The following is a 27,419-nucleotide window of genomic DNA, read 5'->3' as shown; positions in this document are numbered from 1 at the left end:
GCTGATAGTTAAGATGTAGGCTATTTGTTAGAACCGACCCAAACATTTAAGTACCATTGATAGTTCACTGCCATCTAGTGGTTATTCGATCTAACCATTTCAACAATATAAAATAGCCTACTGTTTCTTTCTCTTTCTGGGGTTTTATGGCTCATTTCTGGATTTTACAATTCAATCCAACTTAAAAGTACAAGGAGCAGGGACAAATTCCAGAGTTGCAGAAGGGGGTGACGAAATCCTTCTGCTATAGTGTTGTTGTTGACATCTGAGGAGGAGACTGCAGAAAAGGCGTTTGTTCCAGGTGCATACGATGAAGAGGCTGGCTACAAGTGGTCATGGGGGGGCAATGTGAATCTCGATATATTACTTATTTGACGCTTATATCTATATTTAGGATCCCCATGGCTCTATAGTGTTTGGCTTTGCAGTGAGGGGTTGATTTGAGGAAAGCCCCTTGTTTTCTTTTTTAATATTGGTCGAGAGCTGATATGGATGTGTCTCTTGTAGCTCCGTCATTACTTTCAAGCTATTATCAGCGATGAAGGAAAAGGGTTTCAAAGTAGAAGAAAATAAACACCAATACAAGAACACAGTCAAAGCCTATATGTACAATACTGAGAATTATTAGAAGCATAACCCTAACCCTAACCCTAACCCGAAAAACAAAACCGTCAAATCAAAACCTAAACAACAAACAGATTCAGATGGAGGCTCATTTATAAAAGGTCTTCTGGTTTCAGGATAGACCTCTCAGATCACTGGACAGATTGGTGGACGAACCGTAACCATTGGATAAAAGCGTCTGCTAAATGCCCTAATGTAAATGAAATAAACAAGAGGTGGATTTTTATTTATTTTTATTGATCATGATTATTATACATATATTTTATATATTCCACTATTATTTTAATGAGTAAGGGCCTGGTAAGTGTGTTACCAGCTCAGACACAACCAAATCATGAGTGGCATTCTACTATTACTATTATTAATTAATAATTAACTGTTGTTGTGTTTATTGATGAACCATAAATTCGTGTTTGCAAGATAGTGTTGTCCCCCAAAGGGGGCCATCAAATGAAAAAGCAAATATCATACATGATAAAACATTATTTTTTTTGCATATTATGAGTTATCCAATGTAGATATTAAACATGTGTATTCTAGATTGGCTAAGCCTATCCACACGGCGCCACACAACAGCCGTGTTTCACTGGACTCCTTTGTGCGTTGTCTACTTTTCCGGAAAACAGAGAGCAACTTGATTCCTACCAGCTGTTTCCCGCCTCGAGACAGATCAGCTGCAAACACACGTAGTAGGCGGAGGCAAAGAGCCACACACACACACACGCGCACTGGAGGATCCCCATCAGCTGTGGCTGCAACACAGCAAGGCATTCCGATTCTCTATTTTCCTTTAACGCAGGAGCGCGATTGTTTTTTAGGATTTAAACTATGCACCTAAACAGGGTGAATAGGAAGCTTCTATAATCAACACCTCTTCTTAAATAAGCGGTTCGTGGCGGGGAAAACAACACAGATTTCTCAAGGGGGGCTTCGGAAGCATGGAATATTTCATGATGCCGACAGAGAAGATCCCTTCCTTACAGCAGTTCAAGAAATCGGAGAAGGATGTTATCGGGGGGCTCTGTAGGTATGTATCCGACGTGAGATCGCCCTATTTACACGCCGTGCATTGATTGTTGCTGGCGGCAATCGGGATCGGAAGTGGGTTAGCTTACTAGCCGTTAGCACCCGCATTTGGTAAACCCACAACATGGTTGTCAATACTCCTTTTCGTGCCCCCGCCGACCATGGCGGCACTTATCGATAACCCGAAGCGGCGCGGCTATCGACGCGCACCACACCGCGAACGGGTGTTGAAAACGTAAATAAACACCGCGAAATGGATGCGTTTATGTCGGGCGCAACACCAACCACGTGGTTGTTATCGTGCTGCACGCCGCTTTGGCGCTATACACTTTTCCCCCCCCGTATTCGACACGGTTTTTCCGGGGGATAACGTGCCACACAACCGCTAAGCGGTCCACCGAACACTAATCACGGTGTTTCATGTTCCCCCGGGTTCAACCCTCACGTTTAGCGACCCTTGGCGGGGCGGAACGGGGCCACGGTGTGGAGCCCTGCCCGTGTAGCTGCTCGGCTAGCGCTGCGCAGCCATGCTGGTCCACGGTGTGTGTCGTGTGGAGAATGTAACACGGCTGGTGCTTTTCGCATGCCTTTTGTTGTTTCCCCTCGCCGGCCCGCCCGCTTTCCTTCCACACGGACTACACTAACGCACACATTCCCGTGGTTTGAATTCGAGATTTGCACGTCTTGTGTGGTTGAAAGTAGTACGATTAGCCATTGACCAAAACTAGCTCCCGAGTGTACGGAAAAGGCATTGTTCTCGGTGCCAAGGGGCTGGCCTGCTGGTGTCACATTTCAGTCCTATCGCGTGATACTACTTGCCTAGTAGTAGCAGCACGTCGATGCTGCTTTCGATTTCAGTCCGAACCCGAGGGAATGGGAAAACGAGGAATCGAAGTTCGTTTGTGTTTCTCCCGTTTCTTAAAGAGTGACTGTTACTGTTAAGCCTATTGCAACTCGTGCGTCAATAAACGCAACCCCTCGACGAGGCGCGCACATGTGACTCAGCAACATTTGTGAATGACCATATGCGCGCAGTTAACGTAGACTGTTCCACACGTTATTCCTATATCCTTCTTTAAATACGAACCAAGTATCCCAAGTAAAACCATCCGTACCCCCCCAATCTGTCTTCCTCTGGCTGATGTGATAAGACACACACGCGTGTGTGTGTGTGTGTGTGTGCGTGTGCGTGTGTGTGCGCGCGCTTCATGCCAATTCAGAGGCTGGATGAATAACAGTCTACTTCAAGTCATGTTCTCATGTTGTCTCAAGTCTGTTACCGTAATAACATGCAACCCTCTTGGGCTTTCATATCGTGCCCCCTAGTCAGGGAAAAGCTTGGATTTTATTGTATAGTAATAACATTAGGAAGTCAATAATCACATTGGCTTCATTACCAACGTTTATTTGTTTTCAAAGTGAATGCAGAACCGCGCAGTGATAGTAAGCCCTATCTGTGAAATGTTGTGACCCAAGCAGCATATGTAACCAGATATAGGTCAAAGGCAGTCGCAGCTATAACTTATTGTTTTGTTTCACACAGCCATAGGGTTGCCTGTCCAACCAGGCATTGTTGCCCTACCAACCCCTCTTACAAAATATCCACCAAACTGAAAAGATCAGGAAAATCAGGTTAACGGGTTACTCTTTGGCCATCATGGTTCACCCATTGTTTTTCCTTGAAGAAATAGTTGTGACCACATAACACGGGGTCAGAGGTGTAGAGCTCTGAGTGGAGGAGTGACAGCTGACCTCTTTAGCAGGTCAACATTTGGATAAAGGCTTTTCTGGTGAGGAGGAAGTGCATGTACTGGAGTCAACAAACTAATGTTTTTTTTGTTCCAAAAACAATTGCAATTGATCCCTACAAATAAGACAAAAATACAAAGTCAACTCCAAACTTGTAAGATTCTGTATGAACTGGGCACCAAATTGAAACTAAACTTTCCCACATGACCTCTCTTGGCCTTCACAATACAAGGAAACTGAAAGGAAATGCCTTGACTCCCCCTCTCTCTCTCTCTCTCTGAGGAAATGCCTTGACTCCCCCTCTCTCTCTCTCTCTCTGAGGAAATGCCATGACTCCCCCTCTCTCTCTCTCTCTCTCTCTCTCTCTCTCTCTCTCTCTCTCTCTCTCTCTCTCTCTCTCTCTCTCTCTCTGAGGAAATGCCATGACTCCCCCTCTCTCTCTCTCTCTCTCTCTCTCTGAGGAAATGCCATGACTCCCCCTCTCTCTCTCTCTCTCTCTCTCTCTGTGGAAATGCCTTGACTCCCTCTCGCTGTGGCACTGTCTTGACTCCCCCTCTCTCTTTGGCACTGTCTTGAATCCCCCTCTCTCTGTGGCACTGTCTTGACTCCCCCCCTCTCTCTCTCTCTCTCTCCCTCTCTCTCTCAGCCTGGCCAACATTCCCCTCAGCCCAGAGACAGCTCAGGACCAGGAAAGGCGTATTCGCCGTGAGATCGCCAATAGCAACGAGCGGCGGCGCATGCAGAGCATCAACGCCGGCTTCCAGTCCCTCAAGTCCCTCCTGCCGCACACGGACGGCGAGAAGCTCAGCAAGGTACGGCCCACAAGGGCACGCACACTCGACACAGGCTGCTGGGTTGTGAGCTCACGGTGTGTTGAGCTCATGGGGGTGTTTGCTTGGCTTCGGGAATCTGCTCTTCACCAGAAGGCAGTGGAGTAAGGAAAAACGTGTCTGTGCCTTTCATGCTCATGATGCATGTTTGACCTGTGAATTTAATTCTCAATCTAAACTAGAGCTTTGACTCCGAACTTCGTTATTCGAATATAATTAGAATATCAAAAAATAAATCAAAATTCGTAGGAATATTAGGCAGCCCTTAATATTCAAACCTGTTGTGGGCAGGCCAAGAGGGAGAGACGTCGGAGAACCCGACGCAGTCCATTCATAATATTGTAATGACCACGGAAGAGGCAGTGAATGAAGTATTGATCAGACAGCGATTTATTAGAAACCTAATAAACCGTTGGAACGCGCAAGACCGGTAACCATAGCAACGCGGTAAACAAACCTCACGTAGCCCAATCCAGGTCTTAGTGAAGGCATTTAATGGTCAAAATGTTATTAATAAATATTCGAATATATTTGAATATTAATAAACAAATGAACTTCGAATATGATTTTTGGGCAAAAGTCAAAGCCCTAATCTAAACCTACGCGTTTGCCCCAACCAGGCAGCCATCCTGCAACAGACGTCGGACTACATTTTCGCCCTGGAGCAGGAGAAGACCCAGCTGCTGCAACAGAACAACCAGCTGAAGCGGTTCATCCAGGTACGGTGGCGTGTGGATCATTAGGTCAATGACGGAGTGTCGATGAGCATCTTCTTTGGTGGTCGGCACCGGGTCAGAACCTAACACCAGATGGTGCACCATTCTCTCCCCCAAGGAGTTCAGCAGCTCGTCGCCCAAGAGGAGGCGAGCGGACGAGAAGGACGAGGGGATTGGCTCCCCCGACGCTCAGGAGGAAGAAAAAGGGGAGGAGTTTCGGAGGGAGATGCTGGAGCTACGGCAGCAGCTGGGCAAGGAGCGGTCAGCTCGCTTGCTGCTGGAGGAGCAGGTGAGACACGCACGCTCACAAACACACATTTACACTTATACTTTAAAAGGGCACTATCCAATCATTTTCTTTTCGAGGTAGAGTACATTGTAGACCAGGGGTCTCAAACTAAACTTAACTGGGGGCCGCTGGAGGTAGAGTCTGGGTCAGGCTGGGCCGCATCAAGTATTCCACAAAAAAAAGGAGCACAACTGACCCAATCTAAGTTAATGATCGGGCTATAATAGGATCACGTTGGCTATGTAATCGCTGACAACAGGGTCATTTCATAGCGGTTGATGGAAACCGGGACATTTTAGCGTCCTTTGGCTTTTGTCTGGACTTTTGTCGAGCCACTCAGTAAAAATGTGCGTTTGACAACAACGCGCGGGCCGCACTAACGCTAAACTTTGTTGTCAAGTAGGGGGACACAAAATATAATCCCGTGGGCCTCAATGGGCCCTTGGGCCGCGAGTTTGAGACGCCTGGTCTAAAAGGATACACGGAGACAATTGTCTTTTGGAATCAAGATGAAGGTTCAATCATTTATTGCTATATAACTGTACAAGTTGTTAGGGATATGTCTCAGTGTGCTCATGACGGTACATAACGAAGACCCACCCAGGGGTCTGACTTGGTACAACAGATCCCAAGAAATCCCTACACATAAGACATATAGCCTATGTAAACGTGGTTGTCAGACCAGGCTAAGTGTCAGATGTCTGGTTAACGTGACAGGTGCTTATGTGTGCAAGTGATGTGCAATTCGCATAGAGTCTGATAAATAAATGCATAGTACAGATATAAAGTAGCCTTTAAGAGTAACAGTATAAAATCATGTTTGTCAGCAGGGATTCTTTGCACAATGTAACAGGGAATCGCCCTACAAGTACTCATCACAAAGATTAAAGTACTCCATGGCCGTTGTAAACATGGCGGAAGGTTAACCACATTAAAAACTCCCCGGAGGAATCAGTACAAGGAAGTCGTTTGTGCTTTTATTGGTAACGGTTGTTTTTGAGAAGCCTGGAGAGACCGACCGCTAATCTCCTTTTTAAGAGAATCGGTCCGAGCGCATCAGAGTCTTCCTGCTGCGCTGGCTCTAAGTGCGTGTGTTCCTCCGCCTATTGCTCCCAGGTGCACACGCTAGGCAACCACCTGCACCCGGAGCGGCTGAAGGTCATCACCCAGGAGCTGGAAGCCCAGGCCCAGCTACAGAGCCAGACCCTGTTACGGCTGCAGCAGATGCACGGGCAGACCACCGAGAACCACGCACACAGCCCCAAGGTACATTAGACACACACGCACGCACGCGCGCGCACGCACACACATCATTTAAACATTGCGGGTACTTTGCAATGGCTTGTCTATGTTCCCACGCAAATGAGCGGCTGGGCTTAAAAAAATTTTTTTAGTGGACCAGCATTGCGCACGTGAGGCTAGTATTTCAATGTATGTAGCGGCAGCGACTATACTGAACAACCTTGAGCCACCTTTTGAGGTGCGCTCCCAGCGTGTCCAGACGTGGGCAGCCGTTACCTCATGCAGGCTGTGTCAGACTTATTGGCGCAACAGCTGTTCTCATTTGTTTTATCCAGTTCTATCTGGAAGCAGAGGGGGCTTCCCCCCCTCTCCAGAGCGGTAGCGTAAACAGTCATGCCATACCATAGTATACAGTTCCCAGCAGATGAGCCGGCTACATAAACAAGGCAAGACCCGGGCTCCACAGAACCTGTGAGCAGTAAGGGATTGGGATTCAGTGGAAGATTTGGGGCCATGTTAGCTTTTCATGTTCAACCGTTGCGTCAGACCTTGGCTGACCTGATATCTTGTCAGTTGATCTCCAGTCAGCTGAGGTGTCGGATTGAATGAAAAGTCTGCGATGCCAATCAAGTGGCAAGTAGGGCGCCCCGGCTGATAAGCACATGACTGCAGAGTACGGCATGAAATAATGTAACGCCCTAATTTTTTATTTTTTTGGTTCCTTTCATTTTTTTGGGGGGAAAACAAGAAAAGAACATTCTTTAACAAGTCCCTGTCTGTTCTAGATCAAGGCCCCGCCCACCCCTCCAGCCCCCACCCACCACCCCACCGTCATCGTCCCGGCCCCCACACTACTCCAGCACCCGCATCATCACGTCACCGTGGTAACGCTGAGCCCCAGCGCCCAGACCAGCACTGTGTCTACGTCCAGACAGAACCTGGACACCATTGTGCAGGTACGAGGAGAGACCTGCACGCACGTCCACCTTTTTAGTCGCGTGTTGCGTCGGTGTGAGATTGTGCTATACAAAATACTAAAATACTATAGGCTTAGTTATGGCTCCACGTTGACGCAACGCAATGACCAAGGAGTCGCTCCGACGCGGACGTGAACCTATTTTGGTTCTGCGTCGGGTTTCAGTGAGCGGACCAATCACAGCCCTTGCTGCAGCGTCGACCCGTTTTTGGAGGCGCACGTCAGGCCCTTGCGGTGGACGCAAGGAGGGTCCACAAGGGCGTAATGGTTCCGGTAACACCCGTTGCGTTGCGGAGACGTGGAACCAAAACTAAGCCTTAAGGGTCGCTCATGACTTGACACCATTTCGTTTTTTAAACGTGAGCTTTTAACAGCGGACGCTGATGTGTGTGTGTTCAAAATGTCACATCGGGATCCAGCGAGAGATGACTAACGGTTGTGTGCTTCCCTCAAGGCCATCCAGCACATCGAACGCACCCAGGAGAGGAGGTGCAGCGTGGAGGAGGAGCAGAGGCGGGCGGTCATCGTCAGCCCCGCCCACGTTGCCATGGACACCACCTGCTCCGACACAGACACTGACACTGAGGGGGAGGAGCGCTCGATGAACTAACCCGTGGCTTGCATGCAAAAGCTGCATTAGACGCGCGCGCGCACACACAAACACGCACCAACCGACACACACCAAACACACGCACACACACAAACACACACACACACACACTGTAGTTGCCTCTTGACGCGAACAAGTAATTTTTTTTAGATGATCCGTTATCCCCCCCCCCCCCCCCCCCCCCCCCCCCCCCCCCACTCACTGTTAAGTCACGTATTTCCTTCGTACTGGAAACCAGGACAACCCCACTGTAAGCACCAGTGTCCTTCGGAAGACAATTTCCTCGTTGACCAATTCAAATTTGTTTACATGGTTAACGAACCGGTTCCAGCGGCTAAATGAGCCGCTAAGTAACCGGGAAGTGCAACGTCGCGAACCCAATAAACGTAAGTTTGTGTTCGGAGGTGTTCCCTCTTTCCTGCACTGTTGCAAAGCTGCTTGATGCTAGAGCAGAAAAAAAACTGAAAAAAAAACGTCAGCGAAACCAATCGTCGTCCTTCTCCAAAAAAAGATACTTTTCAATCCTCCGTCCTTTTTTGTTTCATTTAATATCTCATCACGTGCTACTTACAATCGTGGCGTCAGCGCTGCCCGGCTCCAGTATACTCATTGACCGTATTATGCGTGTGCTGCAAATGAATAGACTCGACGGAGAGTTGAATGTAATACAGCTCGGGGCAGGCTGAGCCCCTAAGTGCTGAGGGTGCGTTCAGAGGGGTGCACTTATTTCCCCCCTTCGTCTGGCCTCATGTGTGCCACCCTGCTGGTTTAAGCTGCGATAAAGTGGATGAAGCTCAACAAAAAGAAAACTGTAGGAATCAACGATTCATCTGATGGACTCAAACCAAAATTGATCCATGTTTGATCCCGTGTTTTGGATATAACGAGTAAGATTAAGCTAAACCATCAATCAAGTCAAGAAGGGGCTTTTCCTTCTTTGTTTTGCGGTGTTACTGAATGTATGTGGCGGGAGTGTCTCGCTCTTTGACTTAAACAACTGACTTAGTGTATATTGTCGATGCGAGACGCGGCCTTGGGCTAGATAACTGGAATGGTTATTAATCTTCAGATTGCTTGTCAGATATTGTACTCCACCAATGGTGATGGATACACACACACAGCTATACACATCATCGAAGCTGGTTCATCCAGAAATCTGTCCCCTCTTCTGCTACAAATAATGACGTATGTTAAGAACCTAAACATACCATACCCCCTGAACCATTGAGATTAAAAACTGGACGCATTTATTTGGAATCTAACTAAATCGGGTCCCAGGTTTTATCTTTTAAACGAGGCCTCTTTAAAAAGCATCGGCTGAGCATCTCAGACGCGTTGGACCGTTGTGACTATGCACTCGCTTTGGGCATTTATGCAATTCCATCTCCAGTGACTGTTTGAAATGAGGAAGGGATCATCTATGCACCGTTTCTAGACATGTACTTACCAAGCATCACTTGCTTACATCTTAGAATGTAACGTTGTACCTTCTGTGTGCTCTGGGTCTATATATTGCTGTTCGGAGCACTAAGGGAGACCCCTATTTGTTTATCCTTACACTACCTAGTGCACTGGCAGGGAGGGTAAACAAAACCGATGGTAACATCTTCATATGTAGTCTTTTATCGCTCTTAGAGCTGGAAAACAGTCAACCGTCTCTGGTGGGCAAACGCGCCAAACCTACACCTAAAACTACATTACGAATCAATTTATTCCGTTTTGAATTTGAGCCACATCTAGGTATCCTGGAAAACAATGCAAACAATGAAAATAGGTAAAAATGTGGTTGGTAAAAGAGGTGCTTTTAATGGGTGGTGTGGACCTATCGAAAGGGCACCGTTGAATAGTTATTGTTTTTATTTGTGTCGTCTGCTCAGTGCACTGCACTGAAAATGAGATTGTTCCCCTTCCCCCCCCCCCCCCCCCGCCTGCAGACAGCAGACCCACTCCCCCCCTCCTTATATCCTGCGTCTCTGTTGTCCGACTGGAATCCCGCCCGGGGAATGTGGCCATGTATCGCTCCTGTTTTCATACGCTGACTTGATGCTGTAGACATTCCATTTATTTGAATCTTTATCGTTCTTTGTTTGGTCATGTACGTCACGTTTCCGTGTGAACCTGTTTTCGGGGGGGGGGGGGAGGGGGGGGTTACGTCAGTGGGTGCTCTATAGGTCTGTCATGGCTCATTCCCCTGGAAGCCTGGGCTGCCTCCTTCCTACATCTCCATGTCTCACCATCAACGTGTGGCCACCGGTCCAGCTAGGGGCCACATTCACACCGGTTGGGGGGCCCTTCATGCTTTTCTCTGTCATACTATATACCCTTTTTCTTTAAAAAACCACGAGAGGTGGGAGATTCTATGTACATATTTTAAGCGTAGCCTTAGCCGGTTTTATATCTTTATTGGAGAGATGTTCAAATTTATCAGTCAGGGCTGAGGCTGGGGCGGCGACGGCTCCCTCTTAATGTGTCTGTGTGTGGCAGCACTCCTCTCCTTTGGGCCAGATACCAGATGATTGATACGAAGCACTTGATGTTTTATGCTGCCCCAATCAAGGATACCGAAGGTGTTGTTTTTGCCATTTCTAAAAAAAGAAAGAAAAAGAAGCAGTTATTTTCCGTTACCAAACCTGAGCAGCTGTTGTTCTTTTGCTTCTTTTTTTTTTTTATCCTCCGAAATGAGGAAACATTTTAATATTTCTGATTTATTTTTGTTCACCTGTCCTGTTCCCTGAAATGCTGTTATATTTTGTTTATAAAAACCTGGATAAACAGGCCTTAAGGATGAAAAAAAAATGAAATAAAATTTGTACTTTTTTTCTAAATAACACTGGTGTACTGTGCTGTATAATGTGCTGGCAGAAAAAAACAATGCCACTGTATATTTATTTCGACAACCACTAGGAGGTGGTGTTTATAAAAAATTAATGCTTTATTGCGTAAACCTACTAGAACAGTTTTGCTTATTAATAAAACAAATGACATTTATTTTGGTCAAGGCCCCATCACATTTATATATTGATACAAGCATTTTGGTGACGGTACCATAACGACGTTGAGGAATACAATTCGTCACCATTGCTGTTTCTCTTCAAGCTTGCGCTGTGAACACTACCACTGCCCCCAACAGTATCACACTTCCACCATCGCTGCTGTCTGACACCACTGATTGGACCAGCCAACTGTTCTGGACACAAGATGTCCTGCACAGCCGCGGCAGCTGGGCCCCTCCCCTTCATCTGGCTTACCCTTTACATTATGTGCCAGTAGTATATATAGCGAGACAGGCTCTGGGAAAGGCCTCTGGCAGACAGAATGAAGTGGCTGGTCTCTGTGAGTTGCCTGGCGCTACTGCTGGTCCTTGCTTCTGCAGGTATGGATTTGTGACTTGTTAATGCACTATTCACTCTGATATGATGGACGGCTTATGTGGATGGATTGATTAAGGGCAGTAGGTCAACTGGTTATCATGTATTCAAAGTAAATGGCATGGAGTTGAAAGATAGTATTAGCCGGTTACTGGTTATCGTCTACTCTATGCCAGAGGATCCAAGGTCTGTCAAGTAGTACTTAAGGTAGAAAACCGTTTTGATGGCACGTAGTCATTCATTCACCAGCTGTTGTCATTGCCTTCTGGGCTGTTGGATGTGTTTCCACTCATTCTTGTTTCAGAGCTATTTAACTGTGGTATGCCAGGGATGTATCATCTGTTTCGTTTTTGAATAACCTTGAAATGACGGTGTGATTTGACAATGGACTGTGTATTTCAATCAGGCCGTGTTTTAACCAGTGTCCGTGAAGTAATATGTCATTTTGTACTCTGCACACTTGAAATGGTGAAAGTTATGGACAGTGTGTTAACATGCTTGTTGAACATTGAAAGATTCATTACTGTGTCATTAGTGTTCTAGCAGCTTGTGGCTACTGTATGTTGAAATACCAGCTGGAGAGCACCAGTGGAGGAGGAAATACCAGAGCCAGCCACCTCCTTGAGGCATGATTGGCGTCACTGTCACCAGTATTTAAACAGCACTGGAGTCACAGGGCAGACTTCAAAACCAGGCTTCCAACTTGATAAACCGAAACCTGGCTCAGGCCAAAGAGCAGTACTAATACAACTAATATATAACTAACTGATAAATGGTAATGGAGGTGATTTCTCTTACAACAATTTGTAACCAGCTGTGATAAGGCCATGCTTCACCCAGGCAGAGCAGAGGGTGGTTGAATCCTTTAAGGTTTGTTTACCTTTCCTGTGGCTTTGGCTGCCTAGCAGTGTCAAGGCCTGCATTTAAATGTCACTGAGGGTTTTGGCATCTGGGTAGCACATGACCGGACAGGGGAATTTCCCAGTGTCCTTACACCCCACTGGTAAAAGGTTAACAGTCCTTTTATTATTTGGTGGATTGTGGATTATCGTATTAAAGTATCTAGTTCTAGTTATGGCAACTGTAATGAGGGTAGTAGAGGATAGAAACTTCTCTGGCTTTTGGTGAGGCTGGCAGTGCATTTTGTATTTTCAATTTGTGCTTGCTAATGGGGTACCCTTGCCTGCCCTTGTGCTCGTATATTTTGGTCCTGGTGGGCTTCCATAGCCAGGTGTTAGGCCCATGTCAAAGGGCATAGTAACCGAACACTGTATGAACTAAAGCCAGACATGGACAGTCCTTTCCCTCATATGCGGACATTAAGGGCCGGACACCACACCGAACTACAAATCGACACAGGCATACCCTGTGTAAACTATTCACATATTCTCTCCACATTGTGCATGCTCATGCCTGTCAAGTTGCTGAGCTAATGCAGCTAGCAAACCCGCTGCACTGCCAACGAGTAAAATGTGAGCTGAATTCTGAGTGATACATCAATATGATTTTGTCTTTCTGTATTTTGTTTCAATTAAGGCACTCAGTACAGAATTACAGTATTTCTGAATACCATTTTGAAACAAAAAGTTGCAAGTTGTGAATGTCCCTTCATCGAAAAAAAAAATTAAATTCACCATCAACAGACATTGTGTTTTTGACTCCACTCTGATGACCTAGTGGATGGGACTAGAGTATTCTATTGTTTTATATATAGCTGTGTGGGGGTGTTGCAGGGGACTTGTGCAATAGTGTGGTCCCATTGGAGGCAGGGCTTCCAGTCTTCATGAAAGGCCCATCCCTCCTTCTTTTCACTCCTCTGAATCAGTGTGGACTATTTCTGTTCAGCCATAGAGAACCTAGGCACCCGGGGCACCTGTCCCCCTCCATCCCCTGACCGTAGCATGTGCTTTACAGGCTTAACGGGGGGCCCTTGCCCCACAGCAAGGGCCGGGGAGGTTCTTGCACATCACATACAGGTTATGTTGCTGTTGATAAACTCTGATGTGTTATTCGTTTGTCATTTCCCCTACTTGCTTTCAAGAGGAAACATTCAACAAAGTAAATGAATGTGTTGATTTTTTTTCTCAGCACCTTTAGACAGACACATCGACGGGCAAGCAGGAAGTTTCAGAAACATCCTAGGTGCATTCGTACTTCTTCTACGCAAGCCCTTTCCATTTTGTCTGAATGTGTAAACTGAATGGGACCAAATGAAGCTATCATGTGGTGACTATTACCACATGAACTACCAACTGTTACATTGTTTTGAATTCACAATGGGAAAAGGGTACTGATGGGGACTCCACCCATCTATTTACAGTACCTGAATGGCTATTAACAATCCAAGCTCTGCTCAGATGTGAAAGGGTTAATTACATGTTCAGAAGCAACCTAAAGCCGCATGCAGTCCAAGTCATTCCTTATCATACCCCTTGCAAAAACCCATTGTCTTACAACTAAAAACTTCTTAAAACCTCCGGGTCACCACCCCCACAAGCCGTGGGAGAGCAGTGACCCTTTTTACTTTGCTGATGACCACTTGTCGCTGTGTATAATTTTTGCACTCTCATTTCGCCATCTCGTGTGCACTGACGTTCCTGCCACACCTGGATCTCACCCTGAGGTTGAACCCTGCACATGCCACATACTGACACAACGAGAGACAATTCTAAGCCCCCTGAAATATTGTTGATGTTGCCGTTTAAGGTGAGCAAATATATTTGTCCCACATCATCACATGATGAGAGACACTGATGATGTATCAGTAGGAAACTATTTCTATTTCAACCTGAAGAATGAACACCATTCACTGGAGCCCTATAGAACAAATCCATCATAGTTCGGACATGCAGACTCCTCTTCAACGACATGCACCTTAAAGGTGACATATTATACCACCAGGTGTGAGGGGGATTAGCCGCTACAAGCTGTTTTGAATATCTGCCTCTTCTGACATCACAAGTGGGCGTGTCCCTGTAGATGTGTAGATGCTGGATAGATCAGTCTACCGCCTTACCCAGCAGACTGCAACAAACGTAGCTCATCTCTCCGTCATACATCTAGGTGGACACACCCACGAGTGATGTCAGAAGAGGTAGATATTCAAAACGGCTTGTAGCGGCAAATCACACTCAAACCAGATGGTATAATATTCCACCTTTAAGAAGTGGGAGTTTAGAAGAGAGGGGCGGGTGTTGTAATGCCTAGTCAGTTCGTGAGGGTAGTGCCGTCTCATCCACACACGCCTGACCGGCTGGCAGCAGCAGCAGCTCGGGTTATGGGACGTACGATGTAATAGCAGTACAGCTTTGGACCAGATCCAAACCGTGCAGCCGACATCAAACCCTACATAGCAGGGGCATATCAGTGCTCAAGTCCTCTGCCACAGATCCCTGTATAGTTTCTCCGTTATGGACTTGGGTACACTTAAGTCTCGCCGCCGAGACAAGTTTTATGAGCAGGGTCTTTAAAATGTGTGGGCCACTGTGGACACACTGAATGCCAGTTTGGAAGAGTTGATGTCTGTGTATGTCAGCAATAGAGGTTAAGGTGTTGGGCCTTTTATTAAAGACTAAATGCTGTTTGTCGGCTTGAAGTGTATCCATTGTTTGTACTGTTGAAATGACCTGGATGGAAAAAACGGGCAAAAAAAAGCCAATTGAATCTGTCAATTACATTCCACAAGGCTCATTCTGACATTCCCCTGGCAGCCAAAGTACTGGTAGTTCACGTCAATGGCTTCATGAGTTAGACTGGGGTTAGCATTCCCAGGTACAAAGACATGTAATGATTTCAGTGACGTGCCCAACGGTAGGGGCTACTAGGTCCCCCACAGAATCCCGACTGGGGAGCGGCAGGCACCTTCAGGGCCTCTAAATTGTTTGGGGAGTGAATCAGGCCCCAGAATAGGACAACACAGTTGTCACGGAGGGAATGGACGCAGCAGAGCACAAGAGTGTTAAGCTTTCTGTCCAGCCCAGCCCCCCTTAGCACGGACCTCTGTGACTCATCTTCACCAAAGTTCTTGGTTCCTAAGCTCTGGCATCCCTAGCGCCACATTTAAAATAGATATGACAGTAGCGCCAGCTTCTTTTGCCAACGTTTCATTGACACTGTAGACTAGAGTAAGATCGTTTCAAGAGTATTTATATATACAGGGTATTAGTATCTATATATATATATGTACGACACATTGGCCATTGCCCCAGAAGGCCAAGGTTTACATTAGGTTCACTTAACCGAAAAGACTCGGCTGCCTTGAAATCATTGATTTCTCTACGATTCCATGTTGACAAATCTTCAACCAACATAGTGCATTGGGAGCAATGGCTCTACTGAGAGCAAGCACCTTAATTGACTGCTTGGGAAGGTGTGAAATGCATGAGTCTCAACCCAAGCGCCTCCTCTGGCATGTAATATGAATCTCAAACATACATTCAGCTCACATAACACGCTTGTCCCTCTAGAGGCTTCACAGTCTGCAGAAGATCGAGTTGGCAAGCTATCTCTCTCTCTATCTTGCGCTCTCTCTCTCTCTCTTTCTCTCTCTCTCTCTCTCTCTCTCTCTCTCTCTCTCTCTCTCTCTCTCTCTCTCTCTCTCTCTCTCTCTCTCTTCCACTCATAATTCAACTAAATGAAGGTCAGGGCTCTGGGTTCAATCTGGTCTAGGTATCCGATCCACTTATGATGCAGTGTGAGATGAAGCAGAGAGCGATGTACCAAGTATATGCAGCGATCATAATGTACTTCCTACCTTGTTGCAATCCCTGTCCATGGCACAAGGCGCTGGTACATGTCAGGGAGGTCTTCACTCCTTAATGGAAGTCAGAGAGGGAAGGAAACCATCTGCAAATGGCGTATGGTTTTGATTGGTAATCAAAGCGATCAACGCCATAATGGGGGATTTGGTTGATAAATAGGATTAACTTGTGTTTACAGAGTATAAAAATCAGGCATTCTTCTTCATGGAACATTTTGATGATTCAGTGCATGCCAGACACAGACCTAAAAACAAGAAGAGGACCTCACACACGATAGAAAGAGACGTTTTAGAAGAAAGCAGACGACATGTGACTAGAGAATCTGGACGAAATGTGCTCTGAAGGCTGATTTGGCACACATGCTGTTTAACTTCTGCTACTGAAGACACGTCATTTTGCCCTCTATGTTAAAGGCAGAAGAACAGCCATGACATTGAAATTGTGGAACCCTTCCAGAACACATGATGGCAAATCATGTCATCATGCATTTTAGATTATCATGCAGCTTGAGTGTACTCCGGCCAACAACCAAACATATCGAGCAGAGAGAATATGGATGAACAGAATGAATAGCTCTAGCCACGTTCTTTAGTGAATGGGAGTTATTGTGTTATTGTGGTTGTGTTGCTATGGGTCTGCGACAACAATTTCTTATCATCAAGTCATTAATACTACAAAACATTTTTCAATACACAATTTTACTTTTGTGTGTCTCCGGTGTATAAATGGTACAGGAGTCATTGAATGGTTAATACTATACTCTTACTAGTATAGTATTTATAACCATACGATACCCATACGATATGGAGTTTAAAACCTTTGGACCTTTGACCTCAGGGGGACGTTGAACAGGAAGTGAGCTCTGCAAGGCCTTCAAACCAAACTTGGCTCATGGTCTTATGACCCTATCCTGATGCATTGTCAGCAGCAAGCCTATTCCGGCCCTTAGAAAGCAACTTTTGATTGTGATAACAATTTGCAAATAGCTTTCATTGTAGGTGAAATCACTGAGACGGTCATCATGTATCCACCTAACCGATTAGGTCCATGTATTACAACATATTCTAATACTATGAGACTCATGAAAACGCCATCAGCTGATAAAAGGTGTCGGGGGGTGCACGAGCGGCAGAGGGGACTTAGTGTCTTATTTATTTATTTATTTATTTATTTATTTATTTATTTATTTATTTATTTATTTATTTATTTATTTATTTATTTATTTATTTATTTATTTATTTATTTATTTATTTATTTATAAAAGTTACTTATTTTATTTTAAATTAACATAATACCAATGGTCAGAAGTTTTACCAAAATGTTGATCATACAAAGTCATGACAGAGGGATTTAGTGTCTTTATTCATGCTTGAAAGATGAACATATATTTTTTTTTTGAAAGGGAATAAGCTGATGAAGCTGACAAGTGACCGATGTTTACTGTTTAGAAATATTTTGAATTAAATGCAAACAAATCATTTGCTCTTGTTTCTCTGTTTTGAGATTCACACAGACTTAGGAGTCTTGTTTAAATTTTACAAATTTAGTTATAAACTGAACTTGTAAATTGTTTTTGTAAGTTGTTGCAGATGTTATCTCAGCTAATTGTATTAATCAATTTTGATAATAAGGTGATTGTATGCAGTATTCTGGTGCCAGCAACTTATACAGTGGTTTTGTACAGATAAGTAAATAAATATTAGCAGGTTCTCATAGTAGGCTATTTCAATTCAGGAAGGGCGCGGAAAAAAATCTGTCTCCTAGGGGGGGAATGACAGAAAATAATTGTGAACAACTGGTCTAGAACATGTTGATTAGCTCACGTTGTTATGGCAATGAGGGTTAGGGTTAGGGGATAAAAAGATTAAGTTATAAACAATTTATTTCTTCTTTAAGAGCTAGAGACTAGCCAAAATGTGTTTAATCCTTTCCTCTGGGATGAAATACTCATTGGTATTATGAGTTTAACTGAGGTTAAACTGTTACAAAAGGTATGTGCTTTTCTGACAATAAACCAGCAGACTGTTCAAAAATATACAATGTGTTGGATTGATAGATACATATACTTCATATACCCCTGTGGCTCCCTGGGGCTCAGCCCCCCCAAAAGTCATAACCTAGAATCGCCCCTGCTCCACAGATCTCCTTGATGGGGTCTCCAGTCATGATGAGGATGCCGTGAGGGGGCTAGAGCTCCAGCATGCTGATGTGGAGCCCTTCCCCTGCCCATGCCCCCCAACAGAGGGGCATGGCAGCCAGACCTCCTCCAACGACACCCCCGCCCCAGAGAGAACCCTCTGTCAGCCCTGCAACCCCCCACCCTCTCTGGAGAAAGTAGAGGATGAAGATCAACCTGCCTCCGAAGAGGACGAGGAGGAACAAGCAGCTGCAGCAGGGGGAGATGTCTCTGTTGAAGGACTGGACAGTGAAGAAGAGATAGGGGTGGACGAGGCGGCTTCCAGGGAGGAGTTGGTTGTGGATGAGGAGCTGATGCTGGAGGAAGATCTCCTGTCAGAGTCCACAGAAGAGGCCGTAGAGCTTGAGGAGGGGGAGGTGGAGGAGGTTGGTGTTGAGGAAACTGCAGATGTAGATGCTGCCCAAGAGGATGAAGAAGTGATGGAACAGCTGGAAGCTAACGCCGTGGAAGATGAAGAAGAGGTAGAAGAAGCGGCTGGAGAAGACACTGAAGAGGAACCGATCAGTGGAGAACCACAGGAGGAAGCTGAGGCCATTGAGCCAGAAGAGGAGGATACATCTGATCATCTCGTGGTGGACACTGTGCATGAAGAGGCCATCGCTCAGGCTGTTCTCGAGGAACAGGTGGAAGAGGAGGAACCTGAGGCTGAACTGCTGGAGGATCCAGAAGTGACAGAAGCAGATGTCCTCCCAGAACCTGAAGTGACTCCAGAGGAACCGATCCCAGAACCAGAGGCTGCTGTGGAGGAGGTAGCTCCAGAGCCTTTAGACGACTCTGCAGCTGTGGTGGCAGACGATGAGGCTCAGGAGGTTGAAGATACCGTGGCTGTTGAAGAGGTCCCGTTGGAGGAGGCTACATTAGAGGAGGCTCCAGTGGAGGAGGCTACAGTAGAGGAGGCTACAGCGGAGGAGTTCACTGCGGAGGAGGCTCCAGTAGAGGAGGCTTCAGTGGAGGAGGCTCCAGTAGAGGAGGTCACAGCAGAGGAGGCTCCAGTAGAGGAGGCTCCAGTGGAGGAGGCTCCAGTAGAGGAGGTCACTGCGGAGGAGGCTCCAGTAGAGGAGGTCATCTTCGACGAGGCTCAAGTGGAGGAGGCTCCAGTGGAGGAGGCTACAGTGGCGGAGGTCACTGTGGAGGAGGCTCCAGTAGAGGAGGTCACTGCGGAGGAGGCTCCAGTGGAGGAGGTCACTGCGGAGGAGGCTCAAGTGGAGGAGGCTCCAGTAGAGGAGGTCACTGCGGAGGAGGCTCCAGTGGAGGAGGTCACTGCGGAGGAGGCTCAAGTGGAGGAGGCTCCAGTGGAGGAGGCTACAGTGGAGGAGGCTACAGTGGAGGAGGTCACTGCGGAGGAGGCTCAAGTGGAGGAGGCTCCAGTGGAGGAGGCTCCAGTGGAGGAGGTCACTGCGGAGGAGGCTCAAGTGGAGGAGGCTCCAGTGGAGGCGGTCCCAGTGGAGGAGGTCACTGTGGAGGAGGCTACAGTGGAGGAGACGAGTGAAGAGGCGAAACCTGTTAAAGGTACGGACAAAACAACAAGAAAATGCTAACGAAATGTAGCTTGAGCACAGAGTTTTAAGAGCTCGATGGGTTACTGACAATGTCCAACCCTTTTCTGCCTAAAGCTGAGCTAACTTATCCCATTAATACACGATGGGTCTTGGGCAGTCTGTGCTGCTTTAATCAGGAAAGCTCAAAACATTCCATTGGATGATGCCAGGGGGCTCATGCCTGCTGTAAAAGATGCTGGCAGAGGCTGAAAGCGCGTTTTTGGCGCCAAGTATGATCCTACTACAAAGTGTCTATTTTTGAATGGGTTTGAATTGTTGTTGAATTGTAAAAAGAAAGTGTGTGTGTGTGTGTGTGTGTGTGTGTGTGTGTGTGTGTGTGTGTGTGTGTGTGTGTGTGTGTGTGTGTGTGAGTGAGAGTGTGAGAGTGAGTGAGTGAGTGAGTGAGTGAGTGAGTGAGTGAGTGAGTGAGTGAGTGAGTGAGTGAGTGAGTGAGTGAGTGTGTGACGGAAAATAATAAGTATGTTAGTGTGTGTGTGTGTGTGTGTGTGTGTGTGTGTGTGTGTGTGTGTGTGAGTGAGAGTGTGAGAGTGAGTGAGTGAGTGAGTGAGTGAGTGAGTGAGTGAGTGAGTGAGTGAGTGAGTGAGTGAGTGAGTGAGTGAGTGAGTGAGTGAGTGAGTGAGTGAGTGAGTGTGTGACGGAAAATAATAAGTATGTTAGTGTGTGTGTGTGTGTTAGTGTGTGTTTGTCCTGAGGCACATCATGCAGGAATAACCTGGGCCACAGAAATAGACCTCTGAAAATAGCTGCAGAAAGGGATGGACAGTGAGATGGATGGAGTGTGATACAAGAGCAAGGCCGGCACACGGTGCAGATGGTCTGGTCGCTCAGCCCGGGTCAAACCACTGCCTGGTCGGGGGGGGGGGGAAGAGGGGGTGGGAAGGGCAGTCTGTTTTGTAACCATGCCAGCCATGATCCCATAGCTTTACTGGATCAAATAATTACGACTCATGTTACGCATATGACAAGGGGCGGCTTTTGGACAAAGCCAGAGATTAATTCTACGGCATGTCTTCGATGCTAATTAGCGTCATCTCATGGCCTTGCCTCTTACTTAATGCAAGGGTGGTACGAGGACCCCAGGACCTGGCTGATGTTGTTTCTGCTGTTCTGCTTCCCCTCAGCCCGTAGAGAGGGCCGCCCTCTGAGAGACAGGACCCACATTGACGAGACGCTGCGATTGACCTCCTCCGAGCCTTCCACAGAGTTCTCAGGTGAGTTGAGAGAGAAGAGTCCTGAATACATTGCATACATAGATACATTACATACATACATAGATGACATACATACAGTACATGTATATATATGTTTTTATATATATATATATATATATATATATATATATATATAGGCATATACGCATATACGCATATACATAGAAACATACTTGCATGCATACAGACATACAATGGAACCTTTCAAATGATTCTCTCCGGATGTTTGCATCATTACCTTGGACTAGCAAAGATCCCAAAACACAAACAACTGGCCTCCAAAATGTATTCCTGACCATGACTTCTCGCCCTCTATAGCTGCCATGAAGAAGCTACTGAGCATCTATCACAGCGCCATCAAGCCCATGGAAAATGCATACAAGTACAATGAAATGAGGCAGCACCAAGTGTCGGGTAGGCTCACTTCCCTCCACTCGAGTGGACCTTAATTCCATCATTCCCAGGAGGGATGAGAATTGACAACAATGCTTAATTGCTTTCATCTTTTCCATTAGAACATATTTGTATGCAGGCCTCAGTGTTGAGCAGCCTACTTCATGGATGATTTGCGTTAATTAAAGCACAATAGTTGAAAGCAAGAAGAAAACACGATTCAAGAGCAATAACTACTGATCTATCGGGTAAAGCAGCAAATAGATATATTTAACAACTTGAATCAGTCTGAACGTCATAAATAGTTGCTTTATTTGTATATAATTTATAAAAAATGCCAGACTTCCAGGCCGACAAACCGCAGCTCAAATAATGTCATAATATAGCAGGGGGCTGCTGTCTGTGAATTGTGAGCCCCCATGTGGTGTATCGTGGTAGTGAAAAACAAAGTTGTGCAACCCGGAGAATAAGTGGATAGTTTGTTTAACAACCCAATAATAAAACCGTAACAAATAGATTAAAAATAACATTAAAATAACACGTTTTTTTAATATGTTTTTTGCTTATCTCCCTGTCACACACGCGCGCACACACACACACACACAGATGGTGAAATCACGTCCAAGCCCATGGTATTGTTCCTGGGTCCCTGGAGTGTGGGCAAGTCATCCATGATCAACTACCTGCTCGGCCTTCACAGCAGCACCCAGGAGCTCTATACAGGTAGAAGATCTCCATTCAGCTCAGCTGCTCTGTGAAAGCACCCACAGTGTAGTCTGGTTCCCCGTTGCACCCAGTCACACACCCCTGGGTTAGCACAAAACGCCCTGCCACACAGGAGTCGCAAACGTATGCGGATAAGGTGTGCTATTGCATTTGGTTCAGAAAGGCAACTACCAAAAGGGAATTAGGATTTGACTTGCAAGTCCTCAATTCCACGTATTGGCTCATAAAAACAGGAAATATGTCCTTTCTACCTGCTGCTCTCTATGTGACCCTTTCATATGTTGCTGTTTAACACGTAATTTCCATCCATTCTTTGAAAGTGGAGGTGCAAAAATATCCACATTTTCCTCCATATTTCACAATGAGAAGTAAACTAGGTCAACAAAAGATGCTAATTGTTCTGCTTGTGTGCCCATGAAGATGGAAAATAGTTATAATATGTTTAGATGCATTTCTTGTGCTATATACCACAACACGAATGCAATTGAACATGCTTACCATCTCCCTATCGTATCCGTACGTACAGGGCCGATGGACTGCGGGGGAAAGTGAGGCAGTCGTGGGGGGGCCCAAGGCAGAGGGGGGGCCCATGGCAATAAAAAAAAATAAAAAAATTCTAATTATCCATTATCCAGCCCATAGTGTTAGGAGTCGCACACGGCCTCGTCTCCCCCCCCCGTCAACAATTCAGCGCAGGGGGCTGGTAGGGGGAATTCGGGGGGGGGGGGGGGGGCCCATCAGTACCTCTCGTATAGGGGCCCAGGATTTGGTGCAACGGCCCTGCGTACGTACACAAACCCCTAATAACGGAGACGATTGGCCGCTGCTTCCCCGGCAGGCGCTGAGCCCACCACCTCCGAGTACACGGTGGTGATGCACGGCGACAAGTTCCGCAGTGTGGAGGGCATCGTCATGGCGGCCGACAGCTCGCGCTCCTTCTCCCCTCTGGAGAAGTTCGGCCAGGGCTTCCTGGAGAAGCTGGTGGGCATCGAGATGCCCCACCCGCTGCTGGAGAGGGTCTCCTTCGTGGACACGCCCGGGATCATCGAGAACCGCAAGCAGCAGGAGAGAGGTGAGACGGGTGGGGGGGCCTGGGTGGAGGGAGACGGGCGGCAGAAGCCTGGGTGGGGGGGTGGGGGGGAGTGTGGCACAGGATGAGAGAGGTGAGACGGTGGGGGGGGGGGGCCGGGCGGGGAGTGAGACCGGTGGGGGGGGGGGGCCGGGCGGGGAGTGAGACAGGTGGCAGAGGCCTGGGTGGAGTGAGACGGGCGGCAGAAGCCTGGGGGGGGGGGGGGGGGGGGGAGTGTGGTGCAGGAGGAGAGAGGTGAGACAGGTCGCAGAGACCTGGGGGTGGGGGAGTGTGGTGTAGGAGAAGAGAGGTGAGACAGGCGGTAGAGGCCTGGGGGGGGGGGGAGTGTTCATGAGGAGAGAGGTGAGACCGGTGGCAGCGGCCTAGGTGGGGAGCGTGGGGTGCAGTAGGGCTTGGGGGGGGGGGGGTCCCAGCGTCGAAAGTTTGCACACTGACCACACCAATCTCTGTGATACGCATCTCTGTGAACACGCACACAGACACGCATACAGCTCATGCATGCACACAGACACGTACGCACACACACACACACACACACACACAGATCACACTGCGAGATCACTTGAGGCCGTCAATAGCGCCGCAGTGAAAAACAGGAGTGAAAGTCCTTGACCCGATCGTCTCCTCTTCCAGGCTACCCCTACAACGAGGTGTGCCAGTGGTTCATCGACCGCGCCGACCTCATCTTCCTGGTGTTCGACCCCACCAAGCTGGACGTGGGCGGGGAGCTGGAGATGCTTTTCAAGCAGATGAAGGGCCGCGAGTCCCAGATCCGCATCATCCTCAACAAGGCGGACAACCTGGCCCGGCAGGACCTGATGCGGGTGTATGGCGCCCTGTTCTGGAGCATGGCGCCACTCATCAACGTGACCGAGCCCCCGCGCGTCTACGTCAGCTCCTTCTGGCCGCAGGACTACGCCCCCGACACCAGCAAAGAGCTCTTCATGAAGGAGGAGATCTCCCTTCTGGAGGACCTCAACGAGGTGAGGCCGGCTCCCCCCCCCGCCCCCCCGAGACGCACCCTTCAGAGGGGTCTTCCTTTCAGCGCCGCCGACGCCGACGTGCCTGTGTTTTAACGTTGACACATCATACCACAGGGTGTGAGTGTGATGACGGATAGATGAGCAACGTTTGCTACGATGGGTTGGCTGGTAGACGGATCTATCCAGCACACATCTAGGTGGACACCCCCACTTGTGATGTCCGAAGAGGCAGATTTTCAAAACGGCTTGTAATGGCTAATCACACACACACCTGGTGGTATAATGTGTCGCCTTTAACGTTCGTTCACCCCTTGACCGAAGGTGCTGAGGGGTCACCTTTCACCAGGCTCTGTAGTATAAAGAACGGATCAAGCATGGTTAGCCGTCTGACTCGGCGATGATTAGTTGTTGTTAGTGTAGGATTTGCATGTGTGGGTGAATAAGAGGTGCAGTTTATGGTCTGACTGACAATAGTGTAAACAATGCAGCCCACTTCCTGGTTGTTATCTATTAGGGAAAATGATAGTATAATATGACCAGACAGAGCAGTCTCTCACTCCTACACATGTAGACAATGATAATAACGTTGGCATGAGGCCATTTTAATGTCCTGACGCTCGTTATTGTCCCTGTTCTCCTCATGCTGTATCTCCTCATCCCTCTGCTTGTTCCACACTCACTCCCTCTTCCACTTCTCCACCCGACCACAGGTGATCGAGAACCAGCTGGAGAACAAAATCGCCTTCATCCGGCAGCACGCCATCCGCGTGCGTATCCACGCGCTGCTGGTCGACCGCTACCTGCACACCTACGCCGAGAAGCTGGGCTGGTTCAGCGACCCCTACGAGGTCACCCGGGACATCGTGTCCGACCCGGACAAGTACTACATCTTCAAGTCCATCCTGGCCAAGACCAACGTCAGCAAGTTCGACCTGCCCGCCAAAGAGGCCTACCAGGACTTCTTCGGGGTGAACTCCATGTCGGGCTTCAAGCAGCTCTCGCAGCACTGCAGCTGGTCGGGCGGGTGCCTGCTGGAGAAGATCGAGAAGGCCATCACCGAGGAGCTGCCCGCCCTGCTCAGCAGCGTGGGGAGGATGTCCGCGGGGCCCGCCAAAGCTGCGCCCGCTGCCGCCGCCCCGCCGCCGCCGCTGCCCGGAACCTGTGAAGGCGCCGGCTGCACAGAGCAGCCGAAGAACCGCTGGCGGAAACAGTGAGACGGAGAGAGAGAGAGAGAGGAAGAGGAGGAGAGCGGTGGAGAGGAAGGAAAGATAAATAAAGGAAAGATGGAGGGAGAAGGACAGTAGCCACACGCTTCACACGGGTGACAGCGCCCCCCCTTGGTCACTGTATGTATTTGTCTACTGGGATGACGGGCGCCACAGAGATGGGAAACCAAAGAGGGGCCGGTATGGCTACAGCACACCTGGGATCAGAGAGTCATGAGTGATCCTTCCTCTTCTCGTCGGTTTTTGTCCCGGATCCAGCACTGCATTGGCAGCTTATGGCTGCATCAGCCCGCCACACAGAGAGAGAGAGAGAGAGAGAGAGAGAGAGAGAGAGAGAGAGAGGGGGGGGGGAGAGAGAGAGAGAGAGGGAGAGGGAGAGGGAGAGGGAGATCTAGTCTGGTTGAGAATGGTACTATGAAAGCACTGGAATATTTCACCTTTTATTCAATTTCATATTTTACCAAGTTAAATGTCCCAAATATCTTCTGTCTCTTTTGCGTTCCCCCGTCCAACCTGGTCAAGACCGGCTACTCTCGGGAGAATTGTCGCAGTATAAATATTTCAATGAACAAATAGCCATGAATAATCATCCCGATAAGACGATAACATTAGTGTATTTGCTAAATAGTTTAGGGTGGTTGTCTTGTTTTGAACGTATGCAACATGGTAGGAACCCCATCATTTGAAACACCTTTAGATGTGTTTCTTGCCTTCGAGCCATTGTCTATAGAGAGATTTCTGATTCAGTGTCTTTCATTTCAGTATTTATTGGACAGGTTGTGGTTGGAGCAGTCTTGAATAAACCACACTTCCCATCAGTCTTTGTCAATCATTGTGTGCCGTAGGCTAGCTCTCCGACATGATGTAGCTCCGTTTATTACACTGCCATACGAGCAACACAAAATGTATTATTGAATGCAAATGTGTGTTTCTGTATCTTATAATGTTTGTTTTATGATTTTAGCATAGCATCCTAGCTGTGACAGTGCATTAATAAATTAATATTTATTGCATTCAATATGATCCTACGTGCCCAAACTGTGTAGTGATATTCAAATTAAAGTATTTTCCTTATTCAGCTGGCTTTTTATTATACATGCCACATGTCATAGCCAGTAATGGGTTGATATTGTTATAAGTATTGATGTATACTGGGTAGAGTGATACTTGCGTATTAGCCTTAACCGCTGACTGAATTAACAAGCAGCAATTAACATTCCCTTCGAATCCTTGGGAAATAGTTGAGTGTCAAATCGGCCAGCCATGCACTGTGCAACGACAACCCGTGACCACCAGGGGTCGCCTTCACTCAACCAGAACGAGTAGACGTGAATTCCTAAAAAACATCCGAATGTCATACAAATTTACATTTACTAAATGAAGAGTCATTTTAAATGTTTTAATAATTGTGAGATTTGAGATATTTCTATCCCAATAATGACCATAGGTCTATGAACCATTAACTTAAGCTATTTGCTAATTACATGTATATACATGACACATTACAAACATGTTTTATTCTATACTAATCCTCTTTAATAAATAATCCATCTATTGATGGATTACACAGCCAAGAAGACACTGGCAAGCGTAAACGAAGACACGCACGCGCGCAAACCCCAGGACTGAGACGGTCGTTTGTGCAAGTGTCTTTTTTTCCTAAACTAATTGAGCGAGGACAATAATAGCCGCTTCCTGAAAGCTCTCATTGAACTCCGTTCGGAAGTCAGTCTTAAGAAAGAAAATCGATGACTAGTCTAAATGTATATCAAAGCAGGATAGAAACACAGGCTCTAGAAACATGCTGACATAAATCCCAAGTTATCAAATGTATATGTCTGCGC

General features: G+C 47.2%; 2 protein-coding genes across 2 annotated transcripts; both read left to right on the top strand.

The window, feature by feature from the left end:
* The first annotated feature begins 1,262 nt into the window (after positions 1–1,262).
* On the top strand, positions 1,263–8,224 carry LOC130379790 (transcription factor AP-4-like). Its single transcript, XM_056586831.1, has 7 exons — positions 1,263–1,651; positions 4,046–4,211; positions 4,850–4,948; positions 5,064–5,234; positions 6,351–6,500; positions 7,262–7,432; positions 7,907–8,224. The coding sequence occupies exons 1-7, from the start codon at positions 1,563–1,565 to the stop codon at positions 8,060–8,062; spliced, it is 1,002 nt and encodes a 333-aa protein (XP_056442806.1). The 5' UTR covers positions 1,263–1,562; the 3' UTR covers positions 8,063–8,224.
* Positions 8,225–11,290: 3,066 nt separating this feature from the next.
* Positions 11,291–26,660, top strand: LOC130379783 (uncharacterized). The gene is made up of 8 exons (XM_056586819.1): positions 11,291–11,435; positions 18,331–19,896; positions 21,068–21,157; positions 21,476–21,571; positions 22,157–22,273; positions 23,115–23,348; positions 24,000–24,349; positions 25,060–26,660. Exons 1-8 carry the CDS (start codon positions 11,378–11,380, stop codon positions 25,561–25,563), a joined length of 3,015 nt encoding a protein of 1,004 aa, XP_056442794.1. The 5' UTR covers positions 11,291–11,377; the 3' UTR covers positions 25,564–26,660.
* The last annotated feature ends 759 nt before the right edge of the window (positions 26,661–27,419 follow it).

Source organism: Gadus chalcogrammus, chromosome 3 (assembly GCF_026213295.1).
Source record: "Gadus chalcogrammus isolate NIFS_2021 chromosome 3, NIFS_Gcha_1.0, whole genome shotgun sequence".
Classification (NCBI taxonomy): Eukaryota; Metazoa; Chordata; class Actinopteri; order Gadiformes; family Gadidae; genus Gadus; species Gadus chalcogrammus.
Note: the sequence above shows the minus strand (reverse complement) of the source record. Positions and strands in the feature narration are given on the sequence as shown.

Coding starts and splice junctions, on each gene's coding strand:
- LOC130379783 (XM_056586819.1), top strand. CDS start 11,378: ATGAAGTGGCTGGTCTCTGTGAGTTGCCTGGCGCTACTGCTGGTCCTT. Junction 19,897..21,067: donor AGAGGCGAAACCTGTTAAAG/GTACGGACAAAA, acceptor GCTTCCCCTCAG/CCCGTAGAGAGGGCCGCCCT. Junction 21,158..21,475: donor GCCTTCCACAGAGTTCTCAG/GTGAGTTGAGAG, acceptor CGCCCTCTATAG/CTGCCATGAAGAAGCTACTG.
- LOC130379790 (XM_056586831.1), top strand. CDS start 1,563: ATGGAATATTTCATGATGCCGACAGAGAAGATCCCTTCCTTACAGCAG. Junction 1,652..4,045: donor GTTATCGGGGGGCTCTGTAG/GTATGTATCCGA, acceptor TCTCTCTCTCAG/CCTGGCCAACATTCCCCTCA. Junction 7,433..7,906: donor ACCTGGACACCATTGTGCAG/GTACGAGGAGAG, acceptor GCTTCCCTCAAG/GCCATCCAGCACATCGAACG.